Source organism: Sceloporus occidentalis, unplaced genomic scaffold, assembly GCF_023333645.1.
Source record: "Sceloporus occidentalis isolate IW3139 unplaced genomic scaffold, rSceOcc1.0.p SCAF_12, whole genome shotgun sequence".
NCBI classification, from domain to species: domain Eukaryota; kingdom Metazoa; phylum Chordata; class Lepidosauria; order Squamata; family Phrynosomatidae; genus Sceloporus; species Sceloporus occidentalis.
In genome coordinates, this window is record NW_028316992.1 from 12,457,476 (window position 1) to 12,476,901 (window position 19,426).

At 39.4% G+C, this 19,426-nt stretch overlaps 1 protein-coding gene across 1 annotated transcript; it reads left to right on the forward strand.

Moving 5' to 3' along the window:
* Nucleotides 1–1,760: 1,760 nt before the first annotated feature.
* On the forward strand, nucleotides 1,761–18,338 carry DNAJC18 (DnaJ heat shock protein family (Hsp40) member C18). The gene is given in 9 exon segments (XM_089477906.1): nucleotides 1,761–1,868; nucleotides 4,122–4,308; nucleotides 5,906–6,051; nucleotides 8,044–8,226; nucleotides 9,769–9,802; nucleotides 9,804–9,879; nucleotides 11,646–11,755; nucleotides 14,074–14,246; nucleotides 16,183–18,338. Coding segments are annotated over 9 exon segments (1,071 nt in total). The 5' UTR covers nucleotides 1,761–1,831; the 3' UTR covers nucleotides 16,308–18,338.
* Nucleotides 18,339–19,426: the final 1,088 nt, after the last annotated feature.

The following is a 19,426-nucleotide window of genomic DNA, read 5'->3' on the forward strand; positions in this document are numbered from 1 at the left end:
TGCCCGGTCACGGCACGGGTGCAGCCAAAAACTGGGTAAAGCCCGGTTGCAGCGGGGTTGCGGAGCAACCCGGGGGGCCTCGCTGCCCTCCTCCTCCTCCACCGCGCATGGCCGCGCGGAGGAAGAGGAGGGCAGCGAGGCCTGGGGCGGAGGAGGCTGCAGGGAGGTGGCGCCTCCTGCGCACAGCCGCACCAACCTCCCCGCCTCCCTGCAGCCTCCTCCCTCCTTCCTGGCCTCCGCGGAGGCCAGGAAGGAGGCGAGGCCCCGGCGATCACCGGCAGCCTCGCGCCTTCCTCCGCGGCCTCTGCGGAGGCCGGGGAAGGAAGGGAGGCCTCGGCGATCGCCCAAGGCCTCGTGCCTTCCTCCGCGGCCTCTGCGGAGGCCGGGGAAGGAAGGGAGGCCTCGGCAATCGCCCGGGGCCTGGCCCTTCCTCCACGGCCTCTGCGGAGGCCGGGGAAGGAAGGGAGGCCTCGGCGATCGCCCGAGGCCTCGCGCCTTCCTCCGCGGCTTCTGCGGAGGCCGGAGAAGGAAGGGAGGCCTTGGCGATCGCCCGGGGCCTGGCCCTTCCTCCGCAGCCTCCGATCGCGGCGAGGCCCGGGGCCCAGGCGGGGAGGGAAAGCCTCCTTAAGTGGAGGGTTTCCGTCGCCGCTTGGCCTCCGCTCCCCTCCGCGGGAAAATGTAGGACAAAATTTTCAATGTAGGACACAATTTGCTTGTGTCCTACATTTGAAAATTTTGTCCTACATTTTCCCCGTTTTGGAGGTCTGGATTTATGGCAACCCTACCTGGAGGACCTAGAGATTCATAGAAAGGACACCCCACTAGGCGTTTGCAGCTCCCCCAGTGCAGTTCTATGGTCAGTTTCTCTCAGCCTCAGGGGAAGACATTGACCACAGAGTTGCACTGGAGGACCTAGAGATTCCTAGATAGGTGCTCTTTCGGGTAAAAACATAAGTGTTTTTGTTATTTGTGGTTTTTCCACATTCACAAGGGTCCTGTGCCCCTAACCCCAGCAAATGTGGAGGGAGAAGGGTACTTCTCTATCTGGGTTTTAGAATCCCTGGTGAGAGGCAAATGGACTTTAAATTTCCTGGGCTTTGAAAACCTCCATTATAATTAAATGTATCAGAAGTTACAAAAAAATTCATTTACAAAAGTTACAAAAAAAATTGTCACTGTAAGTAAACTAATTACTATTGTAATTATTTTAATCCTTAATTCTTTTAATTCTTGGACCATTTAATGATATTTTATTGTAGTACAAATGGGGGTATGGAATTAATGGGATGCATCTTAATTGTATGTTGTATGTTATACTGTGTTTTACTCGATGTTGTAAACCGCCTCAATGCAGCATATAAATACAATTTTATTATTATTGTTGTTGTTGTTGTTGTTTCAGAGACATATGGCTTCAGGGATTTCAATCTTGGACCAGGACTCTGGAGATCAGGGTTCAAATCCCTGCTCAAGCATAAAGCTCATTGGGTGACCTTGGGCGAGTCACACTCTCTCAGCCTCAGGGGAAGGCAATGGCAAACAAATCTGAGCAAATCTTGCCACGTCATAAATTGGAAATGACTTGAAGGCACACAACATGAAAATATGATGGGAGTTGGCATTTGCCACTTCCGGCCGCTCTGGCCGTGGGCGACTCTATGGTGAAGGCCCTGCTTCAGGCGGCGATGTGAACCTAGTAGGGTCCTTTTGAACGACAATTGGGGGATGGCGGGGACTACAACGCCCAGGGTGCCTTGCGCGGAGGATCACGTGAGCGCCGGCCTGGCCCCGCCCCCTTTCCTCCAGGACCCTGGTTCCATTCCAATGGAAGATGGCCGTGCTGAGTCCTGGGGAGCGCTGGGCCGAAGGTAAATAAACACGTCGCCGTTGTGGTGAGCCGCCTCGAGCCCCGTTGTTGGCAGAAAGGCGGAGTACAAGGGTTTTAAAAAATTGCTTTTTTAAAATGAAATATAAAAACGCCGGGGATGTGGTCGGATGGGAATCCTTTTGGATGGGATGGAGGGGCGAGTGCCATGTCCAGTGGCCCCTAGGCACCTTGGTACATCTGTTGCCATATGTCTGGCTGCAGGAAGGAAAGCAGCACCTTTTAGGGACATTGGGGTATTTGGGGCTGCCTCCGCACGACAGGGATAATCCCAGTTTGATGCCACTTTAATTGCCCTGACTGAATGCTCACTGGAATTCTGGGAACTGTAGTTTATGGTGGCACCAGAGCTCTCTGGCAGAGAAGGCTAAATGTCTTACAAAACTACAGTTCCCAGAATTCCACGGAGGGCCAACTGTATAGCCCTGTATATATAGGACATCTGTGTGTGTGTGTGTGTGTGTATTATATATTACATATATATATATATATATATATACACACACACACACACACAAACACACAATAATATAATTATATATTCTATAGATATATATTATGCACAGAAAGAGAGAAGCAACTTTCCTTGTTAACTATAGGTCCAAAACACACTGCAGAAATAATCCAGTTTGGCATCACTTTAACCGCCATGGTTCAATAGTAATAATAATAATAATAATAATAATAATAATAATAGCTTAATTTTTAGCCCGTCTCTCTGTCAGAGACAATGGAGGCGGCTTACAATTAAAAAGAGGACATACATACCCTATAACCCAATTATTCCCTGCTATGGAATTCTGGGAGTTAGTTTTATGAGACATTTACCCTTCTCTGTCAGAGAGCCCTGGTGTCACAATAAACTACAGTTCCCAGGATTCCCCAGCACTGAGCCAGGGCAGTTGAAGTGGTGTCAACTTGGATTATCTCTGCAGTGCAGGTGCAGCCTGTATATTAAGTTCAATTGCACAGGGAAATGAAGGACTGTTCAATTGGCCCTCCATATCCACGGATTCTTTATCCATCAGTTCCAGCATGTCTGTCTGTCTGTCTGTCTGTCTGTCTGTCTGTCTGTCTGTCTGTCTATCTATCTATCTATCTATCTATCTATCTATCTAATTAGTTCTAAAATTCAAACCTAAATTTTGCCATGTTATGTAAGGGACACCATTTTACTACCCCCATTATATTTAATAGGACTTGAGCATCCATGGAGTTTGGTATTCATGGGAGGGGCCTGGAAACAAACCGTAGCAGATACCAAGGATCCACAGTATATACACTTTTGAGCTTTGCATAGAAATAGTGCAGGACTACTGCTGTCCACTGCTATTTTCCTTTAAATCATGTGTTTGTGCCTGTAAAATATAATCAGCTAGGTAAGGATGTAAAAGATAATCTGCTAGGTAAGGATGTCGCTATTCATGCATCTTGCCTGAAACAGCTTGTGTCAATTTTAAAATAGTCTGTAAGGTGTCAGTATTTTAATTTTTAACAATACACTAACAATAAAGGAACTAGACAACATTAACACATCTTTTCCTCTGCTATGTCTGGGGTTATTGGAGGGTGAAACGGGCTAGATTTTAGGAATTAACAGAGTAGGGCAAATGAGAGAACGAAGTAGAGTTCCTAGAGGACAATTTAGCATGGAAATAATCTTCCCATTTTCAACATTTTACAGATGTTTTGAAAGGGAAGAGAGCAGATGTTGATATTGGCTGTGGAAGGCAGAAAGGAAGTAACTAAATGAACAAATCCTGGATGTTTGTAATAGATCCTTCTCTTTTAATATTTTTGTGTCAGGGCTAGAAGTCAATTGATGGATATCTACCATGATAGCTATATCCAGTTACAGAACAGTCAGTGTTTCACGGACAGTATTCCTCGAAATATCGGTTATTGGGGGCCGGGTGTCTTTCTCTTCCTCCCTGTAGTAGGTGTTCAAGAACCACATGCTGGCTACTGTTTGAAATATGATTCTTGACAACAGTCTGATCCAGCTGAGTTCTTGTGTACTATATAGTTCAGCCTTCCTCAGGCTAGTGCCTTTGCATCTACTTATTCCAGGACAAACATCTGAAGTACACCAGGTTGGTGGAGGCCAATATAGTTCGTAGTTGATGATAATAACATCTTTCCACCTCACTTTTGTTATGCTTGTGTGTTCAGAACTATATCATTATGTGTTCCACGTTGGAAAATGTACTAATAAGAAATTTGGCTTCCATTGCAGCACTAATTGATGAGCTCAGAAGAAATCCATGTCCATCAGAGGAAGTGCAAGACAATTTTGACTACTGTGGTTGTAGTGACTGCTTGAGGATGAAGAAAGAGCATGTGTCTGACAATGGAAGGACTCAGTCAGTGCCTGGGGAAGGAAGCATCACTTACACCAAGGAACAGTTACTTGGGGTACAAAGGTAAATAGGAAAGTTCTCATCTTTCTCCAAATAAGATGGATACGCTCCAGATGTTTTGGAGTTGTTCAGATTGTCTTTTTAGCAATCTACGGTATATGTAGAACTCTTCTCCAGTACAACATTTAGTTATATTGATGGGTTTCTTAGTGATGTTATTTGGCAAGACTTTGCATTATATCCTTTGACTGCTTTTACTACATCTCTCCTCACTATTAATGCCACCCCATTTGTTCTTTGATTTTCATTGCCTTTGTAGGTAAAACACTGTGTAATTATCCGACTCAGAAGTCCCATTCCTGTACATTTTAGCCCTCTCACCCCAAGTATTGCATTGTTGAAAGGTTCAATTTCTTGTTTTACTATTTGTAGCTTCCCCTGATTCATGCTTCTCACATTCTAGATTCCTATAACGTGTGTTGAGCTTGGGTTAAATATTTTCTATTTAATTTACATCTTGTTTGCTGATACAATACGTGAGAATAATGGGCTGTCAACATGAGCCAAAAGGCCTGTGTTCCCCCTGGCCTCTCATCAGACTGTTTGGAAACCCTAGGGCCAGGATAACGCCAGATCCTGTCAGACTGGCTTGATCCTGGGCAAACAGCCCTTAATTTGAGTAAATTTGACTCCTAGTTTGCTATGGCTCCCAGATATGCCTTACCTTTCAGCAATGTGTCACCCCTGCTGGGAAGCTGCTTGTCGTTGCATGTGACATGGAAACAGGTGCTGGCCATGTGGGTGCAGCCAAGTGCCCTGTTTCTGTGTCAGATGCTGCAATGGGGAGCTCCATAGTAAGAGCAACAGTGCAGAAAGGTATGGAGTGCGTGCCAATAGCAGGTTCCCGAATCGGTATGGGGACTGATCCAGGTGAGCACCCTGACCAGAACAGAATAGGTTCAGCCCATGTTTTCCTGACCTATATACTCAGGGCCTAAGTTAAGGTTTTAATTGCTAATTTATTTAAAATGTCTTTTCTTCCAGAATGCAGTCAGCTTTGTAATAGCATTAGCTAGCCATCTGTGTTCCCTTCCTTTAAAATTCAGGGTAAGATGGATAAATATCAGCACCAGCATGCATCATTCTTGTTCTGCAAGAATCAGAATGAAGAGTTTTTTAAAGTCCACATTGAACATAATGGCCTGTTACAGATTGCCAAAATAAAGCTGCTTTGGGTCTCTTTGGAGGTATGCTATTTAAATGATGCATGGGTCTTAAGAGTCTGGAGGTCACGACCAAAGCCACACTCCATTCCTAAGCACTGGAGGGCAGCTTTGGTGCAGCTTCTGGATTCTTAGGATGCATGCATCATTTAAACAGCATACCTCCAAAGAGACCCAAAGCAGCTTTATTTTGGCAGTCTGTAACAGGCCAATGTTTGACTATTTCTGATTGGTCAAAGGACTAGTGATCAATGAAGCACATCCAAAGGAAAAAAAGATTGTGATAGCTTCTCTATAGACAGAGAGGTCTGAAACTTGCATTGGCTGCCACTTTTCCTTTTATATAATTAAAGACCTAATGCAGGCATTACCCAGAAGTCATCTATGATTGCTGTTTTGGTAAAGATACACAATTTAATAGTGTGTTCATTTCATAGAATAAAGAACAGTAAGAATTACTATGAGATTCTTGGCGTTGGGAGAGATGCAAATGATGAAGAGCTAAAGAAAGCTTACCGAAAACTTGCTCTGAAATTTCACCCAGACAAGAACTGTGCTCCAGGAGCAACAGATGCATTTAAAGGTATGTTAAAAAGTCTGGATCAGGTAGTTGAAGTGACAAAAATATGTTTTCTGTTGATAAATTTAAGAGATATTCTTTTGCACATTGGTATGCTGAGAAAAGCATATTTCTCTTTCCCAGTACAGTACAGTGTTTTTATACTATTCATTTTATATCCTGCTTGTCCGCTAAAACAGAACTAAACAAATGGCATTAAAAATTCACAGTTAAAATATTAAAAGTCACCAATTAAAAACATGTTCAGTAAAAGTAAATCAATTGAATATGACATATTGTGAACACTAGACCTATTACTGCTTCAAGGTGAATAAAATGTGGTAGAATTGTCAAAAGATTTTGAATATCGGGGGCAGTACTTTGGCTGTGACTTATAGAAATATAAGATCCTGTGCCTAAATATTCCAGACTATGTGCCCAGTACTATTGGTCAAAAGACACAAAGTGTATTTCATAAAGAACTGGTTTCATATATTTTAATGGTGGTTGAATTAAGTAATTTCTAGATATTGGTAAATAGAATAACTTTCCTTTACAATGAATCTATTATTTTTAATTGATCTTTCTTTTCTGAATTTACAAAAAAATTCTTGTTTGGCAAGAACAGCAAAAAAAATCAACTACAGTCTTTATATAGGATAACTTTAAATGTTTTTAGAATAAAATTGCCAACTTATTTGTGTAGGTGTTTTAAAAATAAAAATGAATTGTTTAATGGGATTTTTTAACATATGATTATTTGAAAGCCATATATAATTTATCATTGCCATCTTAAAACCATTTAATTGAACAGTTTAGAAGTAAAACCAAATATGGCAAATGGTACATCTTTCCAAATTCCATCTACTAAATGGTTTGCTGATAGCCATTCATTTTTTTTTATTGGATCATATACAGTTACTTATTTTTGCTAGTCTTCCAACACATGATTAGGCATTAGAATGCAAGTATTACTAAAGAGTAATACTGCCTAACTGTGTGCTGTGTGAATAAATACCGGTAGCTCCTATTCTCTGTCCCAAATTTTCCACATTCAGTTGGTAATCTTGGCTTCTACCTGTGTGTGTGTTGGTAGGAGGAGCTCCTCTATCGGCTTTCTCCTGAACATGCATAATTTTGGTTGTTGTTGTGTGCCTTTTAAATTGCTTCTGACTTATAGCTATCCTAAGGCAAACGTATCACGGGGTTTCTTGGCAACATTTGTTCAGAGGTATACGCCTCTATTATGTCTTCCCTTCCTTGGTTTTTTTCTTTCTTTCATCAACAAAGTTGTTGTAATCCTTTAATCATTTTAGTTGTCCTTTTCTGTGTTGTTTCTAGCTGCTTGTTCAGCTCCAGGTCTAACCAGCGGTATTTTCTTTAGAGAATCTAAAGTGTTCCTATCCAAATTACTGTATCTTGTTATACAAATGCCTACAAATCTCAATTCAGTAGTGCATTTAAGTGTTTGCAAAAAGTTTTTTTTTACTTCAATTGCCCATCATTTTATTGATTCTCACTAAATTAATACTATATGTTAATGTTATATGTCTCTTAAAAGGGGAAGCTAATTCTGAATTTGGTTGCTTACTGTGGGATTTCCATAAAGATGATTCAGGCAAGCAAGAAGGCTAGTGTGTTTTAAAATACTGTGAAATCAGTAAAATGCCAGAGCATTTTAGAAAAGTGGGATGCAAATGCTCTGTCATTAATGCAGAACCAGGGATTATTGCCATGCTGTTCTGTCATGTTTCACTACTTCGAATCCCTTTTCTGTGCCTTAATTCAGCGGTTAGAATTCTACAGAAGTTGGATTGCAACTCCCAGCAGTCTAGCCAGCATAGATGGAGACAAAACTGGAGGTTGCAGTTCAACAACTTCTGGAAATTCTGTCAAATTCCCACTCATGGTATAACACAAACATATTTTACTCCAATATAATTTGTTGATGAAGACTTCGTGATCACTGGCAAAAATATAGCTTTTTCCCCCCTTCCCTTCTCTTCTGCACTACAGCCATAGGAACAGCTTTTGCAGTTTTGAGCAATCCGGAAAAGAGATTACAGTATGACCAGTATGGAGATGAAGAAGAACCTTACATCAACCTGCCCAGGCGTTATAACTATTACAGAGAATTTGAGGCAGACATCACACCAGAAGAAATATTTAATATGTTTTTTGGAGGGAACTTTCCAACAGGTGAGTTTTCCCTTCCTGGATATTCTCTGAAGGACAGCTAAATCTGCTGCTTTTTATTAAAATATGTAGAATAATACTATGTAGCCAACATTAACAAATAGTAACAAATAAATGAGTCTTAGAACATATCAAACCTGAACACTCTCTGGAAGCAAACATGACACAACTGAGGGTGTTATCCTTTGGCCACATCATTAGAAAAGACTATAGTGCTAGGAATGGTAGAAGGAATAGAAAGAGCGGAAGACCATATGCTAGTTGGATAGACTCAATGAGAGAGAACATGGGCCTGAGCCTGTAGGACTTAAGCAGAGTGGTTGAGGATAGTGGGGCTTGGAGATTTCTTGTCCATAGGGTTGCCATGAGTTGGGGCTTACTTGAGGCAGTTAACAACATCACCAAGTAATATCTAGAATAGTAATTCCACACAATGTCCAAACCTCTCAAACCTGGATAAGTTGCTGTTACTTTTTTCAATCTTCCTTGGCATTTAGCTACTATGAGCGCTTCCAAATCCAGTGTTCTGTCATCATTTGAGACCTTCAGAAAACTACCTAGCTATATTTCTTTGGTGAACAACAGTAATGCCAGCCACCAAATGCTTTAACAATGTTAGCATAGCAAAGAATATGATGCTCCTCTCTCTTTGACAAGGGTGTAACACTATGCCTGTGCAAAAGGGGGAGGGATAACTTGGCTCTTCTCAAATGCATAGTCTAGATTTATTCTTAACGATTCACTTCTTATACTAGTGTTATACTATACTTATTATACAAATTATATCAGTCTTACTAGACTTTACATTTCAGCTTACCCTAGGGCTGTGGAACATTTGACCTCTAAATACCTTGGTTATACCACCTGTCAGACTCATCCAGTATTGCCAGTAATAACAGTTATGGAGTTGTAGGCCAGAATATCTGGAGGATCAAATGTTTCCTATGTCTGACTTAAGACAAGCCCACAACTGGTAGGAAAAGTGTGTTTTGTGCCTGACCTGTTTCTTCATTAGTCGCACTTTGAAGTGTTAATAGTCCACTCAATATTTTTTTAAAATAAAAAGCTGAAGTGTAAAATACAAATAGTTCAATTCCAATCTTGTCTGCTTTTAGGAAGCACAGTTTTGGATACCAAGGATATCATTCAGGATACTTAAATTGGTAGTAAAATAGAGAGGCAGTTTCTGCTGGTTCTCTCTCTCCTTGGAGACCCTTTAAAATCTTCTTCAGGGAATTTGGAAATCCTCTGGAATCCTGGGAAAGATGGCCCCAGGGATCTGCAAGGTGAAAGGGGAATCACCTGTTCTATTGCACTAGTAGGAACTTCCATTGTACCAGAATCCCTTGGCGGAACAGAGGTAATTCACCCATTGAATGATATACAAGTCAGAATCTAGGCCAAGCTGTTCTTTCTATAACCACAGAAGGCTAGAACACTTTAAAATGAAATCTAAGATTATTGTGCTAGGAGTAATAATCCACACTAGGATAGATAAAAATAAATAAATAAACAAATTCTTTTTTCCTTTCTTTTTTTAAAAAGGAAATATACACATGTTTTCACATTCACCCATGGATCCCCTGTTTTCAGCAAAGGAACAGACATGAGAGGACTTGGACACAAGAGGAAGAAGAGGAAGAAACTAGACCGCAGGTAATTTGGATACTTATTGTGTGATAGCCCATTAAACAGCTCCTGTCTGTTTGTTACTAACAAATCTGGTATTGCTTATAATTCGGTAATATTTGAACCATTTTTGAAAGGAAGTGGTATTTGTTACTCTTATGACTTTTAATTGTAAGGCACTCAACCAGTATATTTACGAAGAATTATTTTGATACTATGGAGTAACCTTTTGACAGATGCAAAGGAAGGAGATAAATTCTTAGGCTTATGTGGGTTTTTATTCACATATGCATAAGAATTTAACGTCTTTTTCTAAACCCCATGGGACTTACATCAGGTAAAACAAGCACCCCTATTCCAGAAATCCAAAAACCTCCCTAAAGCAAAAGTTTTTGCTGCCAGCCACCCACTTCCGCCTTTGCGGTGGAGGCTATGGCATTCCTGCTCTGTCATCTCTCAGATACTTAGGCCTGTTACAGACTGCCAAAATAAAGCTGCTTTGGGTCCCTTTGGAGATATGCTGTTTAAATAATGCATGCATCTTAAGAATCCGAAAGCTGCACCAAAGCTGCACTCCAGTGCTTAGGAATGGAGTGTGGCTTTGGCGCGACCTCCGGACTCTTAGGACCCATGCATCATTTAAATAGCATACCTCCAAAGAGACCCGAAGCAGCTTTATTTTGGCAGTCTGTAACAGGCCTTCGTCTCTCTCCAGCCTCTCTTTTCATACACAACACAAGTATTGAATGAACAAGACATGAAGCTGGAGAGAGACAAATAAGCAGGAGTATCACAGCCACTGTCTTGACTACAGAAGCGAGTGGTTGGCAGCTGAAAGACAATCCTGCCATTTCACAGATCCTTGTGTGTCCCTCCAGCCTCACAAATATAGTACAGATACATACTATGCTTACTTGGGTATTCCAAAATCTTAAAAAGTCCCAACTCCAAAACACTTCTGGTCCCAGGCATTTCAGACAAAGGATAATCAATCTGTATTGTATCAGACTTAACCATACCAGATGGTAATTTTGTGGATGAACCTTATATATATTTGTGCATCATTTAATAGCATTTTCGTTCTGATTGTTTGTACTGCTTCTAAATACTTTCCACATATTTATGTCTGCCAATCTACACTGCCAAGGCTGTACATTTTTTTTCTTGCTAATAGGCTGTGAGGATGAAAGAAAAGTATGTGTGCAAGATCACCCATTAATTTCATAGTTGAGCAAGATTCTTAATCATTATCTCTGCCATCAGACTCCATTACTGTATCCTGTACACACCACAATAAGGCATGTAGCCCATGGGATACCTCTGCAAAAATTTATTGGAAGAATCAGTCTTAATCACATAACTAACCTCTTGCACTCCAGTTTGCATGTATGAGAAAACAATAATTTAGTCATCAGAATTAAATAACACCAAATAACATGATAGAAAATAGTGTGTGGAATAGTGATGATATGACCAACTCAAGGCAGCATGATGTATATAAAAGCTGAAGAAATGTCTGTGAGGGATTATCCTTCCTGAATGCCTTAGAAAGCAATCTGGAAGCTGCTGTGTTCTTATCACATGATTTGTATTAATATAAAGAGCTTGATTAGAAATAGTAAGTATTCATCAATACTTTTTTCTCTTAACTTCAGTCTTTAATGAGTCCATCTTAAAAGAACTAGTTGCTAGCTAATATGTCCAACTTGGGTTGTTTTACCTTTTTATCTTTACAAAAGTGATTTTTCTATTCCTAGCTTGTATGAGTCTCTAACCATAGTTTTAATTTCCAGAATAGCTACTCAGCATTTATCCAGTTACTACCAGTCTTTATCATAATAGTGGTGTCAGTAGTAACTCAGCTGATGGCTACTAATCCACCCTACAGCCTCTTCTACAAATCGTAAGTCACAAAATCTTTTCTTGTTTCTTCCAGGAGAATCTAGTTTAAGATTCTTAAGGCTTTCTTGATACTAATGTTTCCAGTATAGAAGTTAGACAAGATCTGTTGTTTGTTATATGTGAATGGCAAAGAAACTGGGAAGCTGATTAAAGCTTTTAAAAGATGAAAAGGCACATCTATAGCCAATCTTTCCATCATCATACATTTTCCAATAGGGAGACTGGATTTCTGTTTTAAAAGAAGTTCTATGGGTTTAGTGGTTGCAATGTTAGAGCTAAGGATTGGTTCCACACCTTGGGGTTATTCAGACAGTAGAAATAATCCAGGTTGAATCTCCGTTGTTCACATGTATCCCAAATGCACCCAATTATGTTTGGGGGGAAGGCTGCCAAAAACCCCAGTTAACCCGGGATAATCAATACCGGATTTTTTCCGAGCTTTTAAAAAAAATTTGCATTGTTGGAAGTGTGAATAACTGATGCAAATAGACTTGATATTAAACTCTGCATGCCTTGAATGAGTTTTGAATACATTCACATCATCAACTCCATGTTTATTCGAGTGCTGGCACGTGTGAGCAAGTGCACTCGCAGAGATGCTCACAGTTGTGATTCCATAGTGTCAGGAACAAACTTGGAATGCATGAGTGAGGTTATTTACATTATTCCACTAAAAAAAAATATGTCTGAATGACCCTCCAGTCTTGCAATGCAGTACATACACTGAAATCTGTGAGATTTAATTCACACATGATATTTGTTCTCTTAATTTTAATGGATTTACTGTAAGCATTATTAAGCCCTGGTGGCGCAGTGGTTACATGCCTGTACTGCAGGCACTCACTCAAAACCATAAGGTTGCGAGTTCAGTATCAGTGAAAGGGCTCAGTCTTGACTCAGCCTTGCATCCTTCTGAGGAGGTGGCTAAAATGAGTACCCAGATTGTTGGGGGCAATTAGCTTACAGTTGTAAACTGCTTAGACACTGTTAGTTCAGTGTGAAGCGGTATATAAATGAAGCTGTTTGTTTTTGGATCAGACTTGAGATACTTTCTATTAGCACGAAAAAAACGTTACCTTGGAATATTGGGGAGGGAGACAACTGCTTCTTTAGTTACAATAGCTGAATACATTATTGGGATCCACAGTGCCAGTTACTACTCAGAAAGAAGAGCCCTATTTGTACAGTCTAATGCCAAAGAAGAGATATAAAATAATGGATTGACTTGTTCAGAGTTTCATGTAAAGTAAACTTAAATAAAAGCCTAGCAGAAAAACATTCCAGTTCTAACTGGTGAGTAGTTACTTAAAATATGTTTGCACACAAAAACAACAACAAGAGAGGATATGCAGAAGTAAAAGATGGTTGGCTGTTTTAAAAAAGAAATATATATACTAGATTGAAGAGAAAATAAGAATCGAAAAATAGCTCTTGGAATTCAGTAAGTGTCTAAATGGCTTGAACCCAGGATGGCTGAGGAATTGCTTCCTCCCATATCATCCTTCTTGTTCCTAGGATAAAGCAGAGAAGTTATTTTCTTTGTCCTGCCAAGAGTAGGGAAACAGTTAATTTCAATAAAAGATCAGTCTTCTCTGTAGTTGCATTATTATTTTGGAACATCTTGCCTCATGCAGAACACATATGTGCCCCCCCAGCTGTCTTTCCCCTTTTTTATTATTAAAGTGAATATAGGCCACCCTGAGTCATCCATAGGCTGAGGAAAAGCAGAATAGATTTTTATACAGATAAATAAATTATAAATAGTGAAAAAGTTCATTTTAAATTGCATCACTTCAGCATTCCTTAAGGGCATAATTTTGTGTTCTCTGGTAGCTTGCTTTATTTTCCTGATTATGTAATTCTCTGCATTTCAGAAATGGGATGTAGGCTAATCATTCAACTGACCAGTTAAAAGATCTTTAATTCATTTGGTGTCTACTCACAACTATTTATGTAGATTCTACAGTAACTGGATAGGCATATGAGCACCATACAATCATGTAGATTAGAGATGGAAATTGTATGGCCCTCCAGATGTTATTGAACTGCAACTCTCAGCAGCCCTAGACAGCATAGCCAGTGGTGAGGAATGCAGGAAATTACATAGTTCCCACCGCTAATGAAGACGATGGGGGTGAAACAAACCTCAAAAAAGAAAAATAAATATGTACAGTAATCGGTTTTTATAATGTTTTTTCAGTCTTTTCAAAGATCAGATAAGTTTAACTAGAAATACTATTGTGACAGAACTTATTTTCTGAGCTTTCTTTCCTTTTTTTAATGGGTGAAAAACTATTCTTCACTGCTTTCCCCTCATAGGAATCTAGGGCACACTATTCTTAGGGAAACTCAGAATTTGCAGGTGCCTTACTATGTCGATAAGAACTTTGAACATAATTATAATGGTGAAGAACTTGAAGAGCTTGAAAAGCAAATTGAAAAAGATTACATCGACCATGTCCAGACTAACTGCAGGAAAGAAAAACAACAAAGTAAGTTTTCTTTTGTTCATTCTTAAGCATCCTCATATGTGCCAGGCACTCATAATGTAGTCAGCTAACTCTATTAAATATGCTACTGATCTGTAAGTAAAATATCTGTATATAAAAAAATAACATTCCATCAGCATACTTCTCTCCGTTGTGCCTTTTGCCTCAGGGATGCCAATCTTTTCAATGCCAGAAGATAAGCCCACACCCATTTGGGTGTTGGAGTGCCCAGACAGTGTCAAGCTGAATGCACACAACCAGGAGAAGATGTCACCCTCCCAAACTCCTTTATACTATCATCTCTTACTGGAAATCTGGGATGATGAAGTCTTCTCCTGGCCACAGAACCATGTCACTGGATGCTTCCCGAGTACCTCTCTTTTCCCCCAGCCACTAATTGACCATGTGGGGAGAGCATGTTCTGACATTGTAAACGTTGGCTATGGTGTAGGAGGGAGGGGATTGTTGTAAAAGGAGGTCTTGAATATCTCCTTGCCCAATGAATTTAAAAACACTAACACTGGGGAGAAAGGTGGGCAACATGCATTCTGCCGTCACAATTTTTGTGGCTCCTATTTTTAAATCTGGTGACATGCCACTGAATTCCAGCGACAGAGAAGCACAGCTAAAAAGTAAGCAGCTTTTCCACTCTGAAACAGGATGTATGGTAGAGCCATAACTTGTTCTAGAGAAGAATCATATTCCTGAAAGTATTAACTGGACAAGATATGAGCCTGCTGCATACCTTTCACATTGAAATGTGATTTGCAGTAGCCAGAAGTGCTTTTCCATGACAGTGTGATAGGGGATGGGCGGAATTGAAATTGAGCTGTAGGTATGGCAGATATTTCCTGCTAGTGCTGTAAGAGAACAATAGGAATATGAGGCAGAGTTCTGAGACTCCGAAGGGTAGCAGAGACATACCTGAGAAAGATGAGCTAATGAAGAGAATTTATTATGGAAAAACCTAATGACTGTTTCAAGTTAAATATATACAAGAAAGGAAAGAGGGAGAAGCAGAAAGGCTAGTTGATAGTCTGTATAAAGAAAGGAACACCATAATGGGAGTCAAGACCACATATATCATAAAGTAGGAACATGAGAAAAGTAGTTGGATAGGCACGGAGAGAGAAGACGTTATGCAGTGTTGCGCCATCAGTGTTTTGAGGGAAGAAAAGATATGGGCAAGGGAAGTTTGAGCAGCAAGTAGGCAGAGGACAAACTAATACAACATCCAAACAACTGTATGCAATTTATATGTTTGGAAGGCATTCCCAGCTAATGATAGTGTAGACTGGCCTATGTTTAGTCTTTAAATTCAGTGCTTTATAGGACTGTGAATTCATTTTCAAGAAATGTGTATAATTTCACTAATTTCTATTAGTCAGGCATCAATTAAATCTGCAACAGAAATGAGCAAAGCATTAAAGTCCACAGTTGTTTCCATTACACTTAAATCTAACACAGAAAATAAGATCTTTGGTTCTGTTTTCTAACTTCCAGTTTTATATAAATAATTTTTCAGTATCACCAAACCGCTATCAGTTATAGTCACATATGAACAGAAACATGTGTTAGTTTTAAATAATCAAGTCCAAATTCTCTGTTATAAGTAGTCATGGCATTATGGGGCTTAACATATAAATTGCCTCAGCTTGAATTGTAGCACATATTGTAGGTATTGCAGAATAATAGTTGCACGCATATATTCTGCAATTCTGATATCTCACCACCAGATAGAAAAGGTTAAAAATTATCTATTCAAGTTATCTCATGTGTACCTCTCCCACCTCAGCAATTCCCATTTCTTTGCAATCTGTGTTTAAAATTCTCCAGCTGTGAATAAATAGGACTCAAGTCATATAAAAGGGATAAATAAACGACATGAAATCTCACACTCCTCCAAGTGTAACTATTACCCATCTTTTTCATTTTTCAGAATCCGAGTTATCTAATTTGGCAAAGCTATACCGAGATGAGCGACTGAAGCAAAAAGCTGAATCCCTATCACTTGACAACTGTGAAAAGCTCTCCAATATCATAGGACTGCAACGGAGTCGCTAACACAGACGCAAGGAGAAAAATTAGCAGTACCGACAAGTCCTGTGTGCTTTCGAAATTTCAGCTTACCTCTGTTTTCTTTTTATAATCTAGAGACAAAACATAATATGTAGACTTAGTACTGTAACATGTACAGAGAGCTGTATGAACTGAGCCAGCAAGGCCGCACATGCTGTAATGTATTGAGTACATTTGGTTCCAAGGCCTGGTAGTAGTTAAATGTTAGATATTTTTTTGGAGAATTAATTACATTTGGCAAATGTTGTCATTTGATACTTGGTTGCCATCCATGTGCCAAGCACATGAGTCCCAGAAACAACCATCATGCTCATTGTTCTTGCTGTGAACAAAATCTGCTCAGTTCAAGATCCATAGTTGGTCAGCATTTTACATTGTCATTCCCATATTGATCCAAAGCAGCTGTTCATGTGACTTGTTGCTGAAAGCTTAGATAGGAAGGACAAGATTTGTTCCACACACAAAGGATGGTGATGGTTGTTATTTATTTATTTATTTATTTATTTATTTATTTATTTATTGAGCACTCTCAAAGTACTTTGAAGTATGTTCTAAGCATGGTCTGCAGATTAAAAGGTAAAAAAAAATCCACTCCTTGTCCACACGAAAAGCTATTATGTAAATGGAAAATGGGGAGGGATGAAGAAACAAACACTGACTGTACCCCATGGGCAGGTTTACTCTTATCTATTTTATTGTTTGTAAGTACAGCGCTGTGCAAATCTACAGCGCTATATAAATAAAGCATAATAATAATAATAATAATAACTGGAAAAGTAGCTCTTTTAGCTGAAGTGGGTGCTCTCCCGCTTACCAGAATGCCCCCAGCTGTAGGCAGCCTTTGTTTTTAATCTGTATCTTTTTAGTTGTTGAACCGGAATCATGTGATGGGGAATTAACACTATAATTTTGGAGAGCTCTGAATCCCTGCATCTAGAAAACCGTTACATCCATTTACCTTCACTGGCTTGCCATTGGCAGCTTCACTTTTCACCTTCTTCTAAATTCATTTTCTAATTGGGCGTTCACCATCATGATTGAATCACTTTATACATTCCTTGCAACATCTGTGCTGTTCTCCAAGACAGCCAATTTTTCAAGGAAATACTTAGAAGGTTTTATCTATAATTTTAGTTCACATGGTACCGAAACAATTATTTCAATAATTTCTCCTCCGATGTTCGCTTGCATAGGCACTAGTCATGCCAAATGTTCCCAAGGATATGAGTCTGAAAACAGTCAGACCTTGTAGTTCTATGTGGTGTCTTAACACCACCATTTGGAGAAAATTAAAAAAGACCCCTGTTTTATCAGTGACACTTTACAAACTACAACATTGTTAATTTTAGGAAAAACAGCATCCTTTTATATATAATATTAATTGTGTAATTTTTATTTGTCCCAGTTAGACTATAGGTCAGCCTATAGCACAGACTGTAGCATAGAATCATCAATCCAAGATTTGGTTTATCCTTTGTGGAATAGCTTATTTTAAAATGTATTTCCAAGTATGCATGAGATTTGAAAATGTTTCTTCACTTTGTTTTTGTTCATTCCACATCCCTCCCCAATTTAATTTTTTTTTCTATTTGTTTCAGTTGCTTAGTGATATTTATCTTTCTGAATGTAAATATACATTGGCGATATGGTCATTGTATCATTGCACTGTACAGTCCATTTTTTAGAAACCATTTAGGTGTGTATTGTTACACCAGATGACTAGTAAATAAGATGTTTTCCTTATCTAGCATAAACATTCTGGAACTGTCTTGGGGCGATGAGCAGATTTGAAATGATCCATTCTGTTACTTTGGCCTTGCTCTTGGGCAGTGTCAACAGGACTAATGCAGTTTTTGAAAATCGCACCCTTGAAGTGGGAAACAATTTTGTGCGTGTGTGCGCGTGTGTGTGCACTTTTTTACAAAAATATTTAAATGTAATGCATTGTTTAGCTATGAACGTGGCACCTATTGCTGTATGGAAACAGACAATGAAATAAAAGTTATGAATACTGAAGCTACCGTACGTTCAGGATACTGTATTTGTTTCAAACTAGGCCACTTTAGTCAATTTTTGGGGACAGAACTTTTAAAAGGCCGATTTGCAGCCACTATGTATCATATAGTGATAGCCTTTAGGGCTGAAGGGCAAGCCATAAGTACTCTAATAAAATAAATAAAATAAAAATATAAGGCACAAGAAGACTAAAAAAGGAAACACATTGATTGGACTTCTTTGCTCTCCACATTCAATGATAAAAATCAGATGTATGTTGCTTGATCAACAGATTGGATGTAGAGAGGTATTGGGGAAGATTTGGGGAGAAATAGTCTTTTGGTCTTGGAAAATATTGACATTGATATTCCGATGAGATATTAAAGTGGATATATTGAAAACAGGTATGGTAGTTGAGAAAAGGAGAAAGACTAGATGGAAGGGAGGGTTGTCTATGTATGCTTTATATGTTGTTTCTTGGGGACCCTATCCAACAATCAGTTTTGTTGCACTGTCTTCTTCCATTTGCTGTTCATCTCTGCTTCAGGGAATTTTGATCCTTGCCCTGTCACCTCACAGATTTGTGCATTTATCTGTCAATCTTTGCACACTCTGCTATTCCCACTCTTTTTCCATCTCCACTTTTTACCCTTCTCTAGAGCCAGTCCACTGTATTCAACTGCCTGCGTTTGTCCCTGTTTGTTTGGAAGACCTCGGAATAATATTTTGCATACATTCTCCTGTGAATTGTTGCCAGTTTCGGCTACATGTGTCTTTCTTCTTTTGTAGTCACATTGTATGTAATTCCTTCCTTTTCTTAATTGCATACTACTGAGTCCCAGCACTGGTCATTTCTTAAAAGAAAGCATTTGGTAAGTAAAAATCATGCCAAAATACAAATTTAGGATTTCAGCATTTTGCAAGTTTTCCAAGATGAGGGTCTGTTTTATTCTGCTGCAGCAAAAACATCAACTTAACACCATGAAGATGAATAGATTTTATTTGACCAAAGCTTTCATAGGGTTCAACTACACTATAGAAATAATACCATTTGACACTGCAAGTGTTGCAGTCAGCCATGGAAGCCCACTGGGTGTCCTTTGGCAAGT